This window comes from Sinocyclocheilus grahami, unplaced genomic scaffold, assembly GCF_001515645.1.
Source record: "Sinocyclocheilus grahami isolate Dianchi unplaced genomic scaffold, SAMN03320097.WGS_v1.1 scaffold51.1, whole genome shotgun sequence".
Classification (NCBI taxonomy): domain Eukaryota; kingdom Metazoa; phylum Chordata; class Actinopteri; order Cypriniformes; family Cyprinidae; genus Sinocyclocheilus; species Sinocyclocheilus grahami.
This window is the reverse complement of record NW_015505230.1, coordinates 828,999-847,940: the sequence shown is the minus strand read 5'-3', so window position 1 is coordinate 847,940 and position 18,942 is coordinate 828,999. Positions and strand designations below refer to the sequence as shown.

The window sequence follows — 18,942 nt, the reverse complement described above, 5'->3', positions numbered from 1 at the left end:
TATATATATATACATATATATATATAGTTCAAAATTATATAGGCCTAAATAATTTCCATATTGAAATTGTGTATGATTGTTTTACTCAGTTTAGATTATGATTAAACATCTAAAAATCCATAAAAAGTATGGATGAATTATAGATATTTTATTACAGGTTACAAATGTATTATTATTTTTTTTAATTAATTTTAATAATCACATCAAGGACACTGAAGAAATCTGTGTTATTTTATATACTATTATAATATTTATTAATCTTTAGAATGTTTTTATTTTCAAGTATTTAAAGTTTTAGTCATTTTATCAGTTTTTGACATTTTTATTCATTTTCTATTATATTATTTTATACGTATTTCAGTTTTAGTTTCAACTTAAACTAGGTTATTTCAGTTATTCGTTATTTTCATTTAAGCTTACGTTTTTCCATCTAATATTTATATTTTATTTGATTTCAGCTTTTTTTTTATGGTTTTAGTTTTAGTTAACAATAACAAAGCTGGAAGAAACATGACAGCGAATGGCATTCTCAGAATGAAGTGTAACCTGTGATTTGTTAGATAACCAGCAAATAATCTGGTTGACACAAAACTGAACTCGTACACCACACCGATAAGTCAAGATAGCTGAGTGTGACAAACAGAGACATGGAGAGCACATGGTTGTTAGGCAAGCAGCAGCTGTTGTCTCTAGAGCTGAATCCCGCATTAGTGTTGGGGGTTGGTCACCTGAGTCTGTTGTATTTCCCCCCCCTTTCTCCATTTAAAAGCTACAATTATATTCTGTGGATGAACATAAACAGGCTCTGATCATGTCAGTGCTTTAGTAGGTCAGACAGCAACATGATCTGCATCAGATCTCCTGCATATACGTGTCAATGTGCTCACTCATTCACTATTGCTGCACTATTTTTTTTTTACTCTCGCTTTGTCTGTCACCTTCGACTTCTGTTTTCTGCAGCAGCGCGCATGCATGCGGCCTTACTATAGGCTTAGATCTCTGCCACAATTCTGCGCGTGAAATATCATATTTTGAGCGCACAAAAGTGCATTTTGCACGCGCGCGATCTGAGTTTTGTTGCGATAATGTTCGTTTTGCAAAGACAAAAGTATTTAGAAATACTTCAAAAGAAATGCACACCTGAATATAAGACATGTTTCCACTTCCAGCCTTCATGAATAATTATATATCAATTATAAATGATTAAATACAAGATTAATAGTAGTTATTAAGATTGATGTCGTTTGGAATTGGGCAAATGTGCTTGGGGAAAAAAATATGATCAGAATATCAACTTGTATAATAATTATGCATGCACTGTATTTTTCCTCTTCTGCTGTTGAGGCAATGCAAGAAATGTTGTGAGTGGTTGTCAAGGCAGCCAATCAGAATTTAGCAGCCTAGTCTCTGATTGGCTGGAATTATGGCACATTGCAACGCTGTGTTGTGTTGAGCAAGTGAGCTGTTGGCATTTATAGGCATAGGCTAGCAAGCTAGTGAAACGTTGCACTCACAAAAGAGGTCTGCACACATCCAAAAACGTATTTTAAATGCAAAATTGATTTTCGTGCGCTCGAAATACTTTCTTCTTTGCGAGTCAAACATTTTCTCCACAAAACTCAGTTCGCGCGCGTGCAAAGCGCTCAAAATATGATCTTTCGCGTGCAGAATTGTGGCAGAGATGTAGTCCCATACCTTACCTCCTTCAAAATGTTGCAGCCCTCTGAGCAAGCGGAGGCCATCCTGTGACCGCAGTCGAGCAGAGGATTGAAGGAGGGGACTCGCTCAGGAAGGGAGGGAGGGATTGGAGGACAGTTGCGAGGCAAACCAGGATCACATGAACACAGATCTGTTTACAAACTGAAACTGTGCGGCCAGGAAAGACGCAGGAGCCTTTCTGGAGAATATCACTAGCTGGCCTCACTAGAACACATCTTTAACCCCAGCTGCTTGCGTTTTGGCTCGGATATTTGTTGAATGAGCTAAGGGACTATTCATTTTTTTGTCCACTTTCTTGATGGAAGGTTTGAGAGAGCAGATGGTTTTAGGTGGAGAGAAAAAATACTCCCCCACACTGGCGCACACATAAACACTCCAGTGGCTCGACGGTGGTTCCAAACGGCTTGCTGTTCGATAAAGGAACATACCTCAAAAAACGAGACGGATCGAGAGCGACGTCAACGAGGAAGAGCTAGACAAATCGACTGAGAGACATGCCAAAGTCTTCCGCAATAAGGGTTTGAGGGAAGACAAAGGCTGTAGATGGAGTCTTGTATCAGTTTGGATGTTTAGTGCTCGCTAAACCACCATACACAGGGATTATTATTAAGGAATTGGTTAACTTTCGTGTATGACAACACAAAGAAGACCACAGCTGAAGTGCCATTCAGCCACATATGGACTGGTTCTCATAGACAAGACGAATATCAAGGGCACATTATGCTCCCTTTGTCTGTGTAACAAAGCACCTTGTGCATATTCACATCTGCGGAGCTAAAGAGTGATTGAAATCTTTTGTTCTTCGATGCTGACATCATTAAAGTGGGATGAATGGAGGAATGATTGAAGGATAATCAAGACAGCACACCCTGTCATTTGAAGAGCTGGTCTTTAGACCCGTCTGACCTACGGGAACAACTTCGGGAATAAATCAAGCTGGAATCAAGCTTTCGGTTGTGTCCTCCTCCAGCCCCCGCATTGCCTGCTTCAGACCATCAGCGAGTTTGCAGCCGCAGTGCTTGGACTCAGATTACATGCAACCATTCCAATGGTGTAACGGTGAGTGTGGCCTTTGCGAAAAGTCCAAACTGAACTTGAGTTCGTTTCCCCCCCTTCAGCATTAGTCACAGAAGTGGTATTGCTGCTCAGGATGTTGAAACCAGTTTGAAGAAGTCGAAGGGAACTATTCGGAAAGGTCAAGAGCAGCTTGTTAAGATTAAGGAAATCTTTGTGCTATGCCTAGACTGTTTTTAACAACCCGCATGCTGTCTGTCAGCCTTTTGCTCTTCTGAAAACTGATATGTCTAGAGTTTTATTTTTAGATGAAAACGTAGGACGACCTATAACGAGTCAAATGTTCAATAACAGTAACGTTTAGCAATGAGACGAGGACCGAATTGTCATTATTAGCGGAAATTGCTCAGATTCTGATCACGTATATATGTCATATGTAAAGGAGTCAATCGGATTGCCTTAACCAGATAAAACAAATAAAACAGCTGGCACATTTATGCATTATTAAGGCTTTTGGGTCATATATACATATATGCATATACCACCCAAAGTTTGAGGTTGATATACAGGTGCATCTCAATAAATTAGAATTAGAATTTATTTCAGTAATTCAACTCAAATTGTGAAACTCGTGTATTAAATAAATTCAGTGCAGACAGACTGAAGTAGTTTAAGTCTTTGGTTTTTTAAATTGTGATGATTTTGGCTCGCATTTAACAAAAACCCACCAATTCACTCTCTCAACAAATTAGAATATGGTGACATGCCAATCAGCTAATCAACTCAAAACACCTGCAAAGCTTTCCTGAGCCTTCAAAATGGTCTCTCAGTTTGGTTCACGAGGCTACACGATCATGGGGAAGACTGCTAAAAAATACAATAGAAACAGTACTACTGTGAAATATTATTACAGGTTAAAAGAAATAATCTCTATTTTGATATATTTTATAATTTAATTTATTGCTGTGATGGTAAAGCTGACTTTTCAGCATCATTACTCCAGTCTTCAGTGTCACATGATGCTTCAGAAATATTCTAATATGCTGATTTGGTGCTCAGGTATATATAGTGGAAACTACTACATTTCAGCATTCTTGATGAATAGAAGGTTCAAATGAACAGCATTGATCTGAAATAGAAATCTTATGTAACATTAAAAATGCCTTTTTGAGCCATCCAATGTGTCCTTGGTGAAAAAAATTATATTTTCTTTCTCAAAATAAATAAAATCCTACTGACCACAAACATCTGAATGATATACATATGTGTGGGTGTGTGTGTATATGCATACATGCATAACTGGAATATATGTAAACAGGAAGCTGCTGAGCAAGCAAACTACTTCTGAATAAAGCGTTAACAAGAATATGGACCATAACTAGAAAATTGTGTGCATTGCACATGGCAAATGTCAACCATTAACAAAAATGTACCATGGTAATACTATGGTATTTTCTGAGTACCATATACACTTAAAAAATAATCATTCAGTAGCCTTACATAATAATAATAATCTAATTAAAAAGCATTCAGTTGTAGAAAACTGAAATCTTTGCTTCCATATATGCCAAAATATAATACTAATAATACATTCTCCAAATTGTTTTAAGATCTGAATCCTGTGCATATGGCACACATTAAATCTCACTTTACCGTCTCATCAGAATGACACAAGCTTACAATAATCTCTGTGGAAGCTCCTCTATATAAGCATCTTAGATTAATCGTTCCACAGATTCACACTAAGGGGGATTCTTGCAGACGCTGTGTTAATCTTTACCTCTTATGATGACTGACCGGAGAATATGAATGGAGATGAACTTCATGGTAAGAAAACAGTAATGGTAAACTTTTATAACACACACTGACACACACATGGCTTCCTGAAAGGCCAGATGGTGGTTTGTTGGCGGTAATTACACAGTTGTTTATATTTGTTTTGCACAAAGCTAATTTCCAAGAATTCCCCTGAAAAGTGTTCTTCCTGCTCAAATGTTTTTGAGCCATTGTGTGTGATTTAAAGTGTGTGTTTGTGTGCAGGCTGCCTCTGTGGTCTAGGGCTGCAGCATTCAGACTGTGATATGTCAGAGGAAGACATCTACCGTCTGCCGCTCAATGTCTACGTCATTGTACTGGGCATAGGCATGTTCATCTTCATGCTCAGTGTAATCTTCTGCTGCTATCTGTTAAGGCACGAACCCAAATACATTCACCACTCCTGCACAACTGCTGTTACACAAATCAGATTGTGTCCTCTCTGTTGTTCTTTGCTCCTGTAAAGACATGTAGAAAGACACAGGGAGACATGTCTAGACATTGGCATTGCGTATTTTTTTCTAAAATGAATCATCCTATTCACATACATTTATTTTTTTAATGGTGCAATTTAAATTACAATTTGAATCCCACATTTCATCAGACTTTGAGTTGACACAGTATAAATTATTAGTGTAATTTAGTGTATATATTATGTCAAAGTATTTTATATGATTATGAGAGGGTTTGATAGAGCAAATGCTGCAGCAAAATGAATTACACAATTACAACATCTCTCTTTTGCACCACCCACAGCAGTTTTTGCAGTTGAACTCAGGAAGTGCAGAAGTGTTCAATGTTTTCTCTCTCTTCTCTTTACAGGTTGAAACAGCAAGGTACAAGGGAGCAGTACAGCTACAATGAGGTGGGCATAAAACAATACAGTTAGATGTGAATATAGCACAGTCTTTGCCAGAGTCTTGATGAAATCCGATCTAACAGATGACCTTCATGATATACTCTGCTCATATATATATATATATATATATATATATATAGTTGGCATGTGAGATATGATACTATTATATATGACACAAGACAGAATGTTATTTTCAAAGAAAAAGCACCTAAAACTTAGGCCTGAAAATGAATTTAGTCTTTTTCAAAATGGTGAAAGGAGGTACTTAACCTTCATAATGTTGATCAGGCTCATTCGATTTGATGTCAAATAATAATAATTCATCTAAAATATCGAATGGGTCTCACAATAAAAATGTGGCACCTGTTTTATTTTTAAAACAAAAACAATGGGTCACCAAAGTGCCAAAGTGTACCGTATTCATAGAAACTGCTATGTAGCATGTAAAAACAAACACCTAGCAGTCTAAACTGCAACTGAATACATAACGCACACTTGTCAATTTTCAGTTACTTACAGTAGTTGTTAGTAGTGGCTGGGAAAAGTATAACCTTTTTCCAAGTAGAGATGAAATATGTTACTTTTTCGGTGTTAACATACTTTATTTTTATCCCAGCTTATTGTATAGTCAACTGTAAGTATGACGTTATAAGTTACTTTTCTCAAACACTATAAACATTGTGTCTCTTTGGCGTTACCTTTTTGTTCTACTCCTCACAACGCTGACTCGACCAATCGGATTTAGACCAATGGCGTGCGTTGGGGGGCGTGGCTATCTGTTTGTTCGCCCAATGGCTGACGGGGGGGGGGGCGTGTTCAGAAAGCTGTTTCCGAAAATGCAGTTCCGTTAGGTAGCGCTAGTAGTGCAGAAATTATGCTTCTCAACTTCAAGTGATTTACTGTAATGTTAAACATCACATTGTTCTTTTTCTTTATTTTTTCCTGAAAGGTGGTGTTGAAAGGCGCAGGAAAGAAGCTAAGCCTGCTGGGAGTAAGTTTCATAAGCTCTCTGTAAAGTGCCTTTGTATTTTAAGACCATGCGTGAATGTTTGAACTAAATGGTCTAAAATGTGTATGACGTCAGAAAGATCAAAGCATTATTTTTAATTTAAATAATTTTTATTTTTGTATTACACAATAAATAGACCAATAGACCAAATTATGTGACAAAGTTCAGTATCGGGTTGATTAAATCAGCAGTATGTCACCGTTTGGCAATGTTTCCTGAGAATGCCCAGCTCTATTTTTTAAGCGTCAGAATCAAAGATGCTAGTTCTGCATTTCAGATCTCCCACGCAGTGCATTAAAAATTCCTTTGCAAGCGAGGCTCGATTAGGTTATGATGTGTTCATTTGATTCGTAAAAACCTCAGGGGAAATTCTTGATTATGCAAACAGACCTCTGCAAGATTTTCTGGTCCTCTCAACCAACTGGTGACCTGCATTTTGAAAACCCAGACGTGAAACTAATAGCCAGTAGAAGAGAATGGAACTCCAGCCCCTTTGCACCATCATGCAGTAGGAAAAAGTGTGACTGAAACCAAAACAAAGAGAAAATGCTGGCAAAGTTACAGCTAGCATTCCTACTGCTCAAGTGGGTGAATGATGTGTGTAAAAGAAAAGGAGACTAAAATATTTTGTTTCTGCATCACAGCAGCCCTGTGCCGTGTGTCTAGAGGAATTCAAGACCAGAGATGAGCTGGGCGTGTGCCCGTGTTCACACACCTTCCATAAGAAGTGAGTTCCACTGAAACAAGTGTTTACTTCGTGGGAAATTTCACATGTACTTCATTGCCAAGATCTGTTTGGAATACACAGCCAGCAGAATTACAAAGAAAAACTCATCATTCACAGTTCATGCCCTTGCACAATTATTTCTATTTATTTATTTTATGAAGTAAATGTGAAATTTTCTGGACAGTAAAAATATAGATATCTATACAGTGTATATCTCTATCTATCTATCTATCTATCTATCTATCTATCTATCTATCTATCTATCTATCCATCTATCCATCTATCTATCTATGTATCTATCTGTCTAACTGTTAATTTTGACAGCAAATTTTGATTTAGTTTTAGTCAGTCTTTTGACTAAAATGCAATTTAGTTTTAGTCATATTTTAGTCATCTGAATTGTTTTTAGTTTTAGTCAACTAAATATCATAAGATTTTAGTTGACTAAATCTACAGTAAATTTAGTCGGCTAAAATCTAATGGGTTTAGTTACAGTGCATTTATTAAGCATTTCTCTAAAATTTCCAAACTCATTATATAGGCTTGATATTAAGGTTGTATGTGTCATGATAGACACCAATTTAATTGCGGTGATACACAACATGCCTTTGTTAAAATTAAGTAAAACCACTTCTCATAAAAAACAAGAACATTGGCTTCTTTTGAATGAAATACCAATGGTTATATAGGCTAATTATGCATTCTTTATAGCAACTTGTTTACCATATTCTTCATTCTTTCAAGCAGACATATTTATTTCTATAAATAAATTTAGATTCATCTTTAGGGCTACTAAAGTTTTTCAGTCAAGAGCAGTGCGTGATTTTCTGTCTTTTGTTGCTTGATTAACATCAGTGACTCAGACAATTGCAACTAAATTAGGCTGCTGCTCCCTTTAAAACCGAATGCACAGCTGCAATGAATTCAATGTACTGAATCTGATACATGTTCTCGCTACTGTTTACGTTCACTTAAGACGTAATCAACTGTGTTTACTTGAATACCTGTCAAAACGGACAATTCAACATCATTTTGTGTGTAATTCTCCGTTCATGCGACGCGAAAGAGTACTCCCGCGCTGTGAGACTTGCTTTCTGTGTGTGTATGCTTCAGTGTGTGCGCTCAGAAAACTGGACCGAATTGAGTTTTCTCTTGCGTCATCAGATTTGTCTGCTCTTCTCTTACTCCCACATATTGACATTTTTTAACGTGTTATGCGACGTGCAGCAAGTGTATGTTAGCTTATGTCCCGCCAGTTCATATGTACGCATCTAACCTCCGAACCACGCAGCAGATTCGTTCTGAATGAATCTCTTCCCAAATCGTCCCTCCCTAACACTTTAATTTAGTTTTTATTCGATGAAGAAAATGCCAATAGATTTACGTCATAGTTTTTGTCATTCAAAGAGAGTTTTAGTTGGTTATCTTCTCGTTGTCGTCGGTGAAAAAAATATCATTGACGGAAATTATTCGTCAACGAAATTAACACTGTCCGTCCGTCCGTCCATCCATCCATATATAAAACGGTAATTTCTGGTCCTTGAATCTGATTGGCTGAGGGCCTTTTCCAGTCGTGCAATATTCTAGTGATAACAGCACTCCAAATGTTCACCGTTTGTATCACTCCGCTTGCAGTATTTCTCACAGATCTTCTGGAATTTGCCGCTGGCTCTGATGTCTCTATAGTGGTTAATTGGTTATCTTCTCGTTGTCGTCGGTGAAAAAAATGTCATTGACGGAAATTATTCGTCAACGAAATTAACACTGTCCGTCCGTCCATCCATCCATATATAAAACGGTAATTTCTGGTCCTTGAATCTGATTGGCTGAGGGCCTTTTCCAGTCGTGCAATATTCTAGTGATAACAGCACTCCAAATGTTCACCGTTTGTATCACTCCGCTTGCAGTATTTCTCACAGATCTTCTGGAATTTGCCGCTGGCTCTGATGTCTCTATAGTGGTTAAACATGAGATATAATTCATTTTGGGTAAATCTAATGGGCAGTCTTTGGTCTCGTTGATCTATTACTTGTCACTTAGCAAATAGTTTCGGCTGAGGCCAAAGTCTCATAACGTTATATAATTATATATAACATTATATAACTTTTAATGCTGAATATCAGAGCGCTGCCTTTGTTCTTTTGACTGAATTGCCTAGCAAACTTTATGATGGCTGTTATTGCCGTTTATTAAATATTATTATTCAATAAATTATATTTTATATAAATAATAGTATTTAATAATAGTATCTAGTATTGAGAAACAGTGTGTGTTCATGATGGTGATTTTAGTTACATTATTCCGCCATTAGATGGAGACAAGAGACTGTTTTACGAGTCAGCAGTAAAGACTTTTATATTGAAAGAGACTGAAACAGGGTTGTAAACAAGCGAGTTATTTTTACCTTCAACAACACCTTAGACAACGAATGCAGTGAGCAGCGCTGTCATCAGAAATCACCCTTAATAGATGAAAGGATAGTACGACAAAGAAATCACTTTCTAATGTTTTATTGTGAATATGAGATTAAGCTGAAGAATGAATGCTGTATCAGATGCAGGTAAGTCCGCACTCGCTCAGTCCGTCTCTCTCTCATAATACTTTGCTCTACATAATACAGTGATACAACATTCACTAGTCCTTCGTCACTAGTTCTAAAGTGATGTTTTTGAATTAGTCTGAAAAATATTACATACATGTATATTACACTCATAGCAAGATGTGCAAGCTGCTGTATGCACATTGATCTTCATTAAAATCACTGTTGTAGTCACCACTACCACCATCATCTTCATCATCATCATCATCATCTTACTTCAAAAAGATTGTCCAAGCCATGTGCCTTAACATTTTTGGGCTCAGTGGTCTTTTTCTCTGTCCCACCCAGAGCATGTGAGCGGAGCGGAGCGTGAGCGGAGCGGGGAGCGCTTACATGTTCTTACCAAACTGCAGGCAGAGACACATTAGAAAAACAACCTATATAACTATACTATAATGCACCGTTTAGTCAACATATTCCTTACATGTAAATACGCAACAACTGCCATTAAACCCCTCTAGCGGTAACAACAAATTAATTTGATTTACGCTCAACGCATGTAAACACACTCACTCAGTGCAAGTAAATCTCACATGTTCCTCAGAAGAGTGCTGAGAGGCGGGATTTCAGATTATACCGAAAGGAAAATAATCAACCAATAGGATGACGGGAAAATTAGATTGACGTCTCTGCGAACCTATTGTGTTAGCGCAAGAAGTGATTGACGTGAGTGTAATCCAGTTACTGCAGTCCATTCGGGCTATCACCGCGAAGGCGGGATTTCCTTAAATCAGTCACTTTCCGGCCACTCCATTGAAGGGCAGCAGCTCGCTCGGTAAGTCATGATTCACAGTTTAATAGAAATATCTTTTATTCAGCGTGTTTTAGAAATCGATGCTGGTTTTATGTTGCTTGCAGAACGAATATACGCTGCTCAGTAAAGCCCTCAGGTCGCATTTACCATCAAGACGCTTTGACTGAGGTGCTACAAATTATAATATTAAATATCTTTGAAACATTATTGAAATTACCTATAAAGTCTCATGTTAAAACTACAACTACATTTCAGGAAATTCATTATTCCAATATGCAGTGTCGTCCTTTACGCATTTTGCGTGTCCTTACAGTCTATGGTCCTTACGCATTTATGAAAAACGATGCGTAACTTTGAATGTATTTATTTTCATTTATGAATGCGTATATTAACAGTTTGCGCACAGAAATCATGGGAGGACACGACGCTGGAACTCAGCACCAGTTCACTGGCATCGCCAAGTACTTCAATTCATACACAATCACAGGCAGGAGGAATGTAAGCTTTTATATATACCCTCGAATAATGCAAATTCTGCCATTATTATGCAGTTAAACTCAAGTGTGCACTGCCTTTGTATTTTTCCACTAAATTAAGTAATCCAGACTCTGTCCCTTGACTTTAGTGTGTGTTGGCCACATACGCCAGTATTGCTGCCATTATCCTCTTCTTTAAATTGAAGCCCAAGAAGCAAAAGGCCGTGAAATCAAGTTAATTTATAGTAAGTACTGCCTAAATTGAACTCTAACCAACATTTACATTTCCAAAAGTTACGTTCCAACTCTTCTTTCTGTTTTCAGGATGTTTTGTGATGAAACTAGGGGTGCGGGAAGCTGGATGTCCTTGTTTTGACCTTGTCACTTCAACTATGTAAAGAATAAAAAAAAAAGATCACTTACACCAAACAAACGTTGTGTAGAAAATTTTATTTACAATTTTAGGAACTAGTATTAAAATTTGTACAGAAACTGTGAACCGTGTTCATATGCGACACATTTCAAAGATCAATGACAAGCTTCTGAATAAGAATGGAAGAGTTTATCATTTACAACAGGGGTGCCCAAACTCGGTCCTGGAGGGCCGGTGTCCTGCAGAGTTTAGCTCCCTCAACACACCTGCCTTCAAGTTTCTAGTATGCCTAGTAAGAGCTTGATTAGCTGCTTCAGGTGTGTTTAATTGGGGTTGGAGCTAAACTCTTCAGGACACCGGCCCTCCAGGACAGAGTTTGGACAGCCCTGATTTACAAAGACAAAAAGAGACCAGCCACATCATTTCGAGGCATGTGATGTGTAAGGGCCTCGGGGGGGGAAGCACGGCAGTGATGCTATCGATGAGAAAAAGAAATAAGCTTCTCGTGAGCATGAGGTGTAAAATCTGATCTAGAATCAGCATATGAATGATGCAAGAGGTATCGCTGTATGCTCAGTGCTTTTCACTTCGCTTGAACCTATTTCACATATTAGGGTAAGCAGTGATCTTTCAATAACATGCACCATTCACAAAAAACAAATACAGTTACAAAAGGTCATTGTCCTCAGGAAGATGTGGTCACGTTACTGGGAGTTGTAGGCGCCTGCAGCCAGTAGCAGGTTGCGTCTGGTGAAATGCAGGTGGGTGACAGGTGTGGATTTGCTGTGGTACATGCCGAGCAGCAGCTCCTGGGAGTTATCGGGCAAGTGAATGTGGCCCGTCGTTGCGGTGAAGTCGTCAGTCTCCACTTCATCGAAAGCCTTCATGGAGTCCCACAGCCGAACTGTGTTATCCATAGAACCTGGAACAAAACACATGGAGTTTTGAACTGAATGACTATCAATCAGACGACAGAAGGCATTCAGTAGGTTGTGTGCTGACCTGATGCGAGGATTTCTCCGTCTCTGCTGAACTTGAGGGCATAAATTGTGTCTGTGTGACCCTTCAGCTCTCCGATCATCAGCCCATGTCCAATATCCCATAGTAAAACTCTCCCGTCTGTGGATCCAGATGCCAGGAACTTTCCATTAGGTGAGAATGCTAGAGAATGGATGGGCCCCTGAAAAACAATCATGATCACTTTTACTATTACTACTATTATCATAGGGCACAGGATAAAAATAGTCATTGGGTAATAAATTGCACATGAGATAGACATAAGAAACGAAGGCTTGAGCAGGTTTGTTAGTGATGGGTTTGAAATGACAAGGAGCAGTGTTTTGAATAGCAGCTGAATTAAAATATACAAATTATATATATATAAAAAAACTTCATTAGAAATATTGCCTTGGCAACAAAATGAAATACAATCAGTTTAAGCTGAAGTACTCAAATTACCTAAACTGAAATAAAAATATAGCTAAATTAAAATGCTTACTATTATAGCATAAATACTATAATAGTAAGGCTACATTAATAACACTGAGAGGGAGAAAATGAATAATGAAAGAACTTCACAGAGACAGTGATGCAATGCAAATTCAAACATAAATGAGACGAATGGGATTTCCTGTGCAGTGCTCATATCTTCCAGTCACCTTTGGAAGCTTTCGATACCTTGTGACCTGTGAGAATGCGGACACAGTTTCCATTCAGGACGTCCCAGAGGCGTACAGTGCGGTCGGTCGAGCCTGTGGCCACATAGTTAGAGTTGGGGTGGAATTGCGTGCAGGTGACGTCAGCCAGATGCCCAGCAAATATCCGCAAGGGCTGGTAATGATCCGTCGCCCAGAGGCTGGGAAGCAAATGAAGATATCCTATTTGATTAAGGTCTTGAAAACATTTGCAATATCTTGTCATTCATAGATGGGTCTCGTCATAACCGTATTTGGAAACAGACTATATGACACTCATATAATGCTAAGCTATTTGGGTGAAAAACCTGTCAAAAGTTATTCAGGTCATATTTCTCGCTAAAATCAAAAGACTTTGCTTTTGGAAATAAGCCTTATTATTATTGTAATATTTAGAGATATATTTATTATTAACACACACACATATATATATATATATATACACACACACACACGTTTGTATATAAATATATAATTTTTATTTATTTAATATCTATATAATTATATAATATCACAACACAAACAAAAAAAATACTATCAATTTTTATATAAAAAAAATTAAAACATGAAAAAAAAAAACCATTACAATAATGAGAATCTACCGTACCGTGCTACTCTGTCGTGTCCTCCTGACACAAAGTAATAGCCGAAGGGTGAGAACTGAGTGTCCCACACTGGATAGTTATGTCCTTTATACCCCACGAGACACGTAAACGTCTGCAGGCTCCACAGTCTGACTGTACCATCCTCAGAACTGGACAACAGATAGTTCCTGAGAGACACACAGAGATATCAAACCACACTGTCAGATCAGCTGCTGCAGGAAGATATCAAATCACTTCAAACGTGTTTAGTCCATAGCAAACTAATTGTTTGGTCGTTCTTATGCTTACACAGCTCCCCTGTTGTCATGTATTACTCAGAGATACTCAGAAGACACATTTGATACCTGTCTGGACTGAAGCTGACACCATACACCGGCCCACTGTGACCGTGGAGGATCTTCGACTCACTGGCCGTCTTCTCATCCATGATCCTCTCCAGAACGTCATCAGACTCTTTATCAATCACATTCAGTTCTAGAGAATAGGACAGCATAATTGAAAGCATACAAGGCATCATACACCGCTTACACTGGGGTCTAGAAGCAGAACATTTGGGATTGTCTTTAAAAGTGGAAATATTGGTATTGGAATGTTAAAGTTGTAAGATATGAAATGTAAAGTTTTCTCTCAAATGTGAGTGATTATGGAGGTACGTACCTGCTGTGGATTTGACTTTGCGCAATTTCTTGGGTGTGACGCTCCACACGCGGACTGTGGAGTCTGCGAACCCTCCCGCTAACAGACTGGAGTCGTCGGTGAAGTCTACCGCCGTCAAACCCTGAGCGACAACACACGATCAAGCAGGTGTGAAGTTAAGCAACACCCAACTAAAGCATCAACAAAAACACTGCCAACCTGGAAGGCGTTGAGGAACGTATAGAAGCAAATGGAAGGCAGGTTCTCGGGGTCGTCGGTGAAGTCTACCGCCGTCAAACCCTGAGAGACAACACACGATCAGCAGGTGTGAAGTTCAGCTACACCCAACTAAAGCATCAACAAAAACACTGCCAACCTGGAAGGCGTTGAGGAACGTATAGAAGCAAATGGAAGGCAGGTTCTCGGGGCCGAGCCGGATTCTTTTGGTGCTCTCCTTCATGTACATGATCTTATCCAGTTTGTCCGAGTCCTTCAGCTCCGGCAGAGGGATCCTGTATGTCAGAGGTTATGAAACTATATATCCAGATTCAAATAATTTCTAAGCATCATCTTTAAATTCTCATGAAAAATAAATGTGTCCAATATACACTACCTTTTAACAGTTTGGAGTCAGATTTATGTCAGTAAGTCTGTTTTCTATTGTAATATATTTTAAAATGTAATCTATTCCTATGATCCTAAGCTAAATTTTCAGCATCATTCCTCCAGTCTTCAGTGTCACATGATCCTTCAGAAATCATTCTGATATGCTGATGTATTATCAATAAACATTTATTATTATTATCAATGTTGAATCATTTGTGCTGCTTAATAATTTCATGGTAATCATTATGCATTTAAAAAAAAAAATGTCATACCTGTTCTGTTGAGGAGCGTTGGGGTCTTGTTTCTTACTCTTGGAGCCCAGACTGTCCTTTTTTGTTTTCTTCTTCTTGGGCTTCCCTTCCTCATTCTCTGCTTCATCATCTTCATCATCTAACGGGACCTCGATCTCTGGCTCCTTTAGCAGGCCATAGAATACCTGATACCATTAGAAACAAAACAAACATCATTAAAACACACAATCATTTTCAAATAAGAGATGATTTCAGTTCAAGAGACTGCAATTATAAGATCATTTTTTTCAATCTCTTTCAATGCCTTTCCTTATAATTTCCTCAAAGTGCAAACTCTGTCACTGTGATACCATCAAGTATCTTAATGATATTAAAAAACATCTATTATATACACTAGCTTTCAAAAGATTTTTTAAAAACAAATTAGCAAGGCATAAAATGAACCAAAAGGCATTTACAATGTTACAAAATATTCCTGTTTTAAATAAATACTGTTCTTTCGAACTTTCTATTTATCGAAAATTCCTGAAAAAAACAATAATAAAAAAAAATCACGGTTTCCACAAAAATGAAATGTTTCTTGAGCAGCAGATCAGCATATTAGAATGATTTCTGAAGCATCATGTGACACTGAAGACTGGAGTATTGATGCTGGAAATTCAGCTTTGACATCACAGAAATAAATTACATTTGAAAATATATTCAAATAGAAAGCAGTTATTAAACAGCTATCTTAAATTGTAATATTTCACTATTCTTCATCAAATAAATGCAGCCCTGGTGAGCATAAAAGAGTTCTTTCAAAAACATTTTTTAAAAATCTCACCAACCTCAAACTTTTGAAAGGTAGTGTATATTTTCCATATGGAAACATGTCTAACCTTGGCTTTATTGACTTCTCGTCTGGCCTCTCCCGCGAGACTGCCGGACATGCTGTCGATCTGGCTCTTGCTGCGAGGCATGCCGTCAAAGATGTCGATGTACAGGTGCTCTTGAATGATGTTCCATATCTGGTTATTATGCCTTTCCTGCAAGTGTCTCTTCAGCAGCTGGTACGAGTCTCGGGAGATGCGCAGCACGAAACGGCTGGTGCGGAAGTCCAGCAGCACCTCGTTCCCCTTCAGGTGCTCTTTCTTAGTGAGGCCGCAGAGAATGCGCAGGTCATCCTGATAGTAACACTCCTGATCGCCGCTGAACCTATCAGCAAACAGGAAACGAACTGGTTAAGCCACTACTGAAGAGTCCAGTGTTTAGATTTACAGAATAAAAATGGTCATTACAGTCAAATTACATTATATCATATCATCCCTCATTAATTCCACAACGTAAACAAGATCTGATGCTTACTTGTCAAAGAAAGCCTTTGCTTTAGTCTCATGGTTGTTGTAGACCAGCTCCAGGTACATGTGGACGAACAGAGGGTAGAAGAGCTGGGACAGCTCCGCTCGGTGACAGTCCAGCACGGACTCGATGAAGTTCTTCAGGCCGCTGTAGTACACCTGATACAGGGGGGGGTCTCCCTGCTGGCTGTACGCTGACAACACCACACTGACATCCGGCTGGTCTTCTGACAACATAAACATAAATGGCAAATCACACCTGGAAATGTTGATGATACAGCTGCATATTGAAAAAGCAGGTAGATCACAGCAAAAGATGCTACACGGTACAAAGACTAGGGATGCACCGAAATTAAAATGCTTGGCCGAAGCCGAAACTGAACAAAATGAAACACTGGGCCGAATGCCGAACACGGTTTTTCAAGTTTTTCCCCCCCCATGCATTTTGACAATTTTTTTCATTATTAAAATATATATATATATATATATATATAGTACTAAATGTATACCTATGTACATTTTTGTATTGGGATTTTACTAAAGCTTATTAATATACTGAATAAATTTGTACATTTTTAATTTTATATTTTTCATTTCAATTTTATAGTAATTGTGCATTTTCGCTTATTAATTTTTTTATTATTCTGTTTTTGTCTATACATACTCTACCTTTCAGAAGTTTGTGATCAGTAAGATTTTTTATGTTTTTTAAAGAAGTATCTTCTGCTCATCAATGGCGCATTTATTTGATCAAAAATAGTCGAAAAGTAATAATATGAAATATTATTAAAATTTTAAATAATGGTCTCTATTTTAAAATATAATTTATTCCTGTGAAGCAAAGCTGAATTTCCAGCATCACTACTCCAGTCTTCAGTGCCACATGATCCTTCAGAAATCATTCTAATATGCTGATTTATTATCATTATCGGAAACAGCTGTGCTGCTTAATTTTATTTCAAGACAATGAAAATGTTTTGTACAGTTTTAGTATTTTTAATTTTATATTTTTCATTTCAATTTTATAGTAATTGTGCATTTTCGCTTATTAATTTTTTTATTATTCTGTTTTTGTCTATACATACTCTACCTTTCAGAAGTTTGTGATCAGTAAGATTTTTTATATTTTTTAAAGAAGTATCTTCTGCTCATCAAGGGCGCATTTATTTGATCAAAAATAGTCGAAAAGTAATAATATGAAATATTATTAAAATTTTAAATAATGGTCTCTATTTTAAAATATAATTTATTCCTGTGAAGCAAAGCTGAATATCCAGCATCATTACTCCAGTCTTCAGTGCCACATGATCCTTCAGAAATCATTCTAATATGCTGATTTATTATCATTATCGGAAACAGCTGTGCTGCTTAATTTTATTTCAAGACAATGAAAATGTTTTGTACAGTTTTAGTTACCTATAAGAATTCTGATATCTACATTATAATGCATGTAGTATTATTTATAGTAACTATAGTAACATACTTATATTCCAGTAATGTTTATTTTTCTGCTTGTATATTACAGAAAAATGTAACCATAACTTTTTTTATGCATTTACTTCCTGCACAAAGTGCATGTGGAATGCCAGTGAAATATGTTGGAAACTCAGTGTTCAAATGTACAAAACATAAGCAAGAATATTTGGAGGGCTATATTGTTGATGCAACTAACCTTCTGTACAAACTACAGCAAAACATTAGAAAGGCATAAAGCTGATTTTGCACTGTTTTAACAATTTAAAGGTGCAGTACACCTTTACTTTATGTATTAAAGGTACATTGTATGGTAAATATCGGCAATTAGAAGTTGTAGGTGACACTCACTCTTTACGAGCATGCTTTGGGGGGCGGCTGCTGATGTGATGAACACCCGGCTGAGCAGAGAGTTTGCATCCCCTCCATCCCCGTCTCCCTTCCCTCCTCCGCTGCCATCGGTAGCCTGTGAGTCCTCCTGATGTTCTCCTAAACCGGCTTCCCGCCGCAGGATCTCCACCGACTCCGACAGTTTATTCCGCTTTAGAAACTGCAGAACTGCGATCAAAGTTTGCTGGTCCTCCATCTTCGGGGCTCCGCCGGCGGGAGCAGCGGTGAGGGGCGATGAGGACAGCGTCCCGCTCGCTGTGTTCCCCGAGAGGTTAGACGTCCCATCGCTGAGAATCTCTGGCTTTGTCTCTTTCTCTGCGTCCAGCTCCATCGGTCCATCTTGCACAGCCGCCATTTTTCCTTGGCGCTGGACGCAATGGCGTCATGACGTACCACGCTGCGTACGTCATGACGTCCGTACGCAGGGCTTTTTTTGTATATATATGTAACATGTATTGATGTTACATATATATATATATACATGAAATCACGTAAAAGTTGCGTTTTTCAGCGTTTGAAAGCCTGTCTTTACGTAAAAGAGGTATTATTTTCCAAAGCGACTGTAGAGGCAGTAATGTCCCAGCAGCAGATGAGAGCGAGTA

General features: G+C 38.0%; 3 protein-coding genes and 1 long non-coding RNA gene across 7 annotated transcripts; 2 read left to right on the top strand and 2 right to left on the bottom strand.

The window, feature by feature from the left end:
* Window positions 1-918: 918 nt before the first annotated feature.
* LOC107583172 (uncharacterized) lies at window positions 919-1,753 on the bottom strand. The gene is made up of 2 exons (XR_001609017.1): window positions 1,696-1,753; window positions 919-979 (listed from the first exon to the last, which is right to left on the bottom strand). It is a non-coding gene; the product is annotated as an uncharacterized lncRNA (long non-coding RNA).
* Window positions 1,754-1,838: 85 nt separating this feature from the next.
* Window positions 1,839-7,147, top strand: LOC107583170 (RING finger protein 122-like). Its single transcript, XM_016269284.1, has 5 exons — window positions 1,839-2,778; window positions 4,774-4,924; window positions 5,371-5,413; window positions 6,357-6,398; window positions 7,061-7,147. The coding sequence occupies exons 1-5, from the start codon at window positions 2,754-2,756 to the stop codon at window positions 7,145-7,147; spliced, it is 348 nt and encodes a 115-aa protein (XP_016124770.1). The 5' UTR covers window positions 1,839-2,753.
* A 3,294-nt stretch (window positions 7,148-10,441) lies between these two features.
* On the top strand, window positions 10,442-11,420 carry LOC107583171 (up-regulated during skeletal muscle growth protein 5-like). 3 transcript variants are annotated; one of them, XM_016269286.1, is made up of 5 exons: window positions 10,472-10,517; window positions 10,601-10,664; window positions 10,892-10,994; window positions 11,122-11,217; window positions 11,297-11,419. In XM_016269286.1, exons 3-4 carry the CDS (start codon window positions 10,908-10,910, stop codon window positions 11,209-11,211), a joined length of 177 nt encoding a protein of 58 aa, XP_016124772.1. In that variant the 5' UTR covers window positions 10,472-10,517; window positions 10,601-10,664; window positions 10,892-10,907; the 3' UTR covers window positions 11,212-11,217; window positions 11,297-11,419. The 3 variants fall into 3 exon arrangements, with proteins under 3 accessions (XP_016124771.1, XP_016124773.1, XP_016124772.1); XM_016269285.1 differs by lacking the exon at window positions 10,601-10,664 and having other exon boundaries at window positions 10,442-10,517; XM_016269287.1 differs by lacking the exon at window positions 10,601-10,664 and having other exon boundaries at window positions 10,463-10,517; window positions 10,903-10,994; window positions 11,297-11,420.
* Window positions 11,421-11,672: 252 nt separating this feature from the next.
* LOC107583167 (transcription initiation factor TFIID subunit 5-like) lies at window positions 11,673-18,727 on the bottom strand. 2 transcript variants are annotated; one of them, XM_016269279.1, is made up of 11 exons: window positions 18,302-18,727; window positions 16,485-16,704; window positions 16,019-16,334; window positions 15,159-15,322; window positions 14,657-14,792; window positions 14,302-14,422; window positions 13,989-14,118; window positions 13,647-13,811; window positions 13,023-13,200; window positions 12,348-12,525; window positions 11,673-12,267 (listed from the first exon to the last, which is right to left on the bottom strand). In XM_016269279.1, exons 1-11 carry the CDS (start codon window positions 18,693-18,695, stop codon window positions 12,050-12,052), a joined length of 2,220 nt encoding a protein of 739 aa, XP_016124765.1. In that variant the 5' UTR covers window positions 18,696-18,727; the 3' UTR covers window positions 11,673-12,049. The 2 variants fall into 2 exon arrangements, with proteins under 2 accessions (XP_016124765.1, XP_016124767.1); XM_016269281.1 differs by lacking the exon at window positions 11,673-12,267 and having other exon boundaries at window positions 12,414-12,525; window positions 13,004-13,200.
* Window positions 18,728-18,942: the final 215 nt, after the last annotated feature.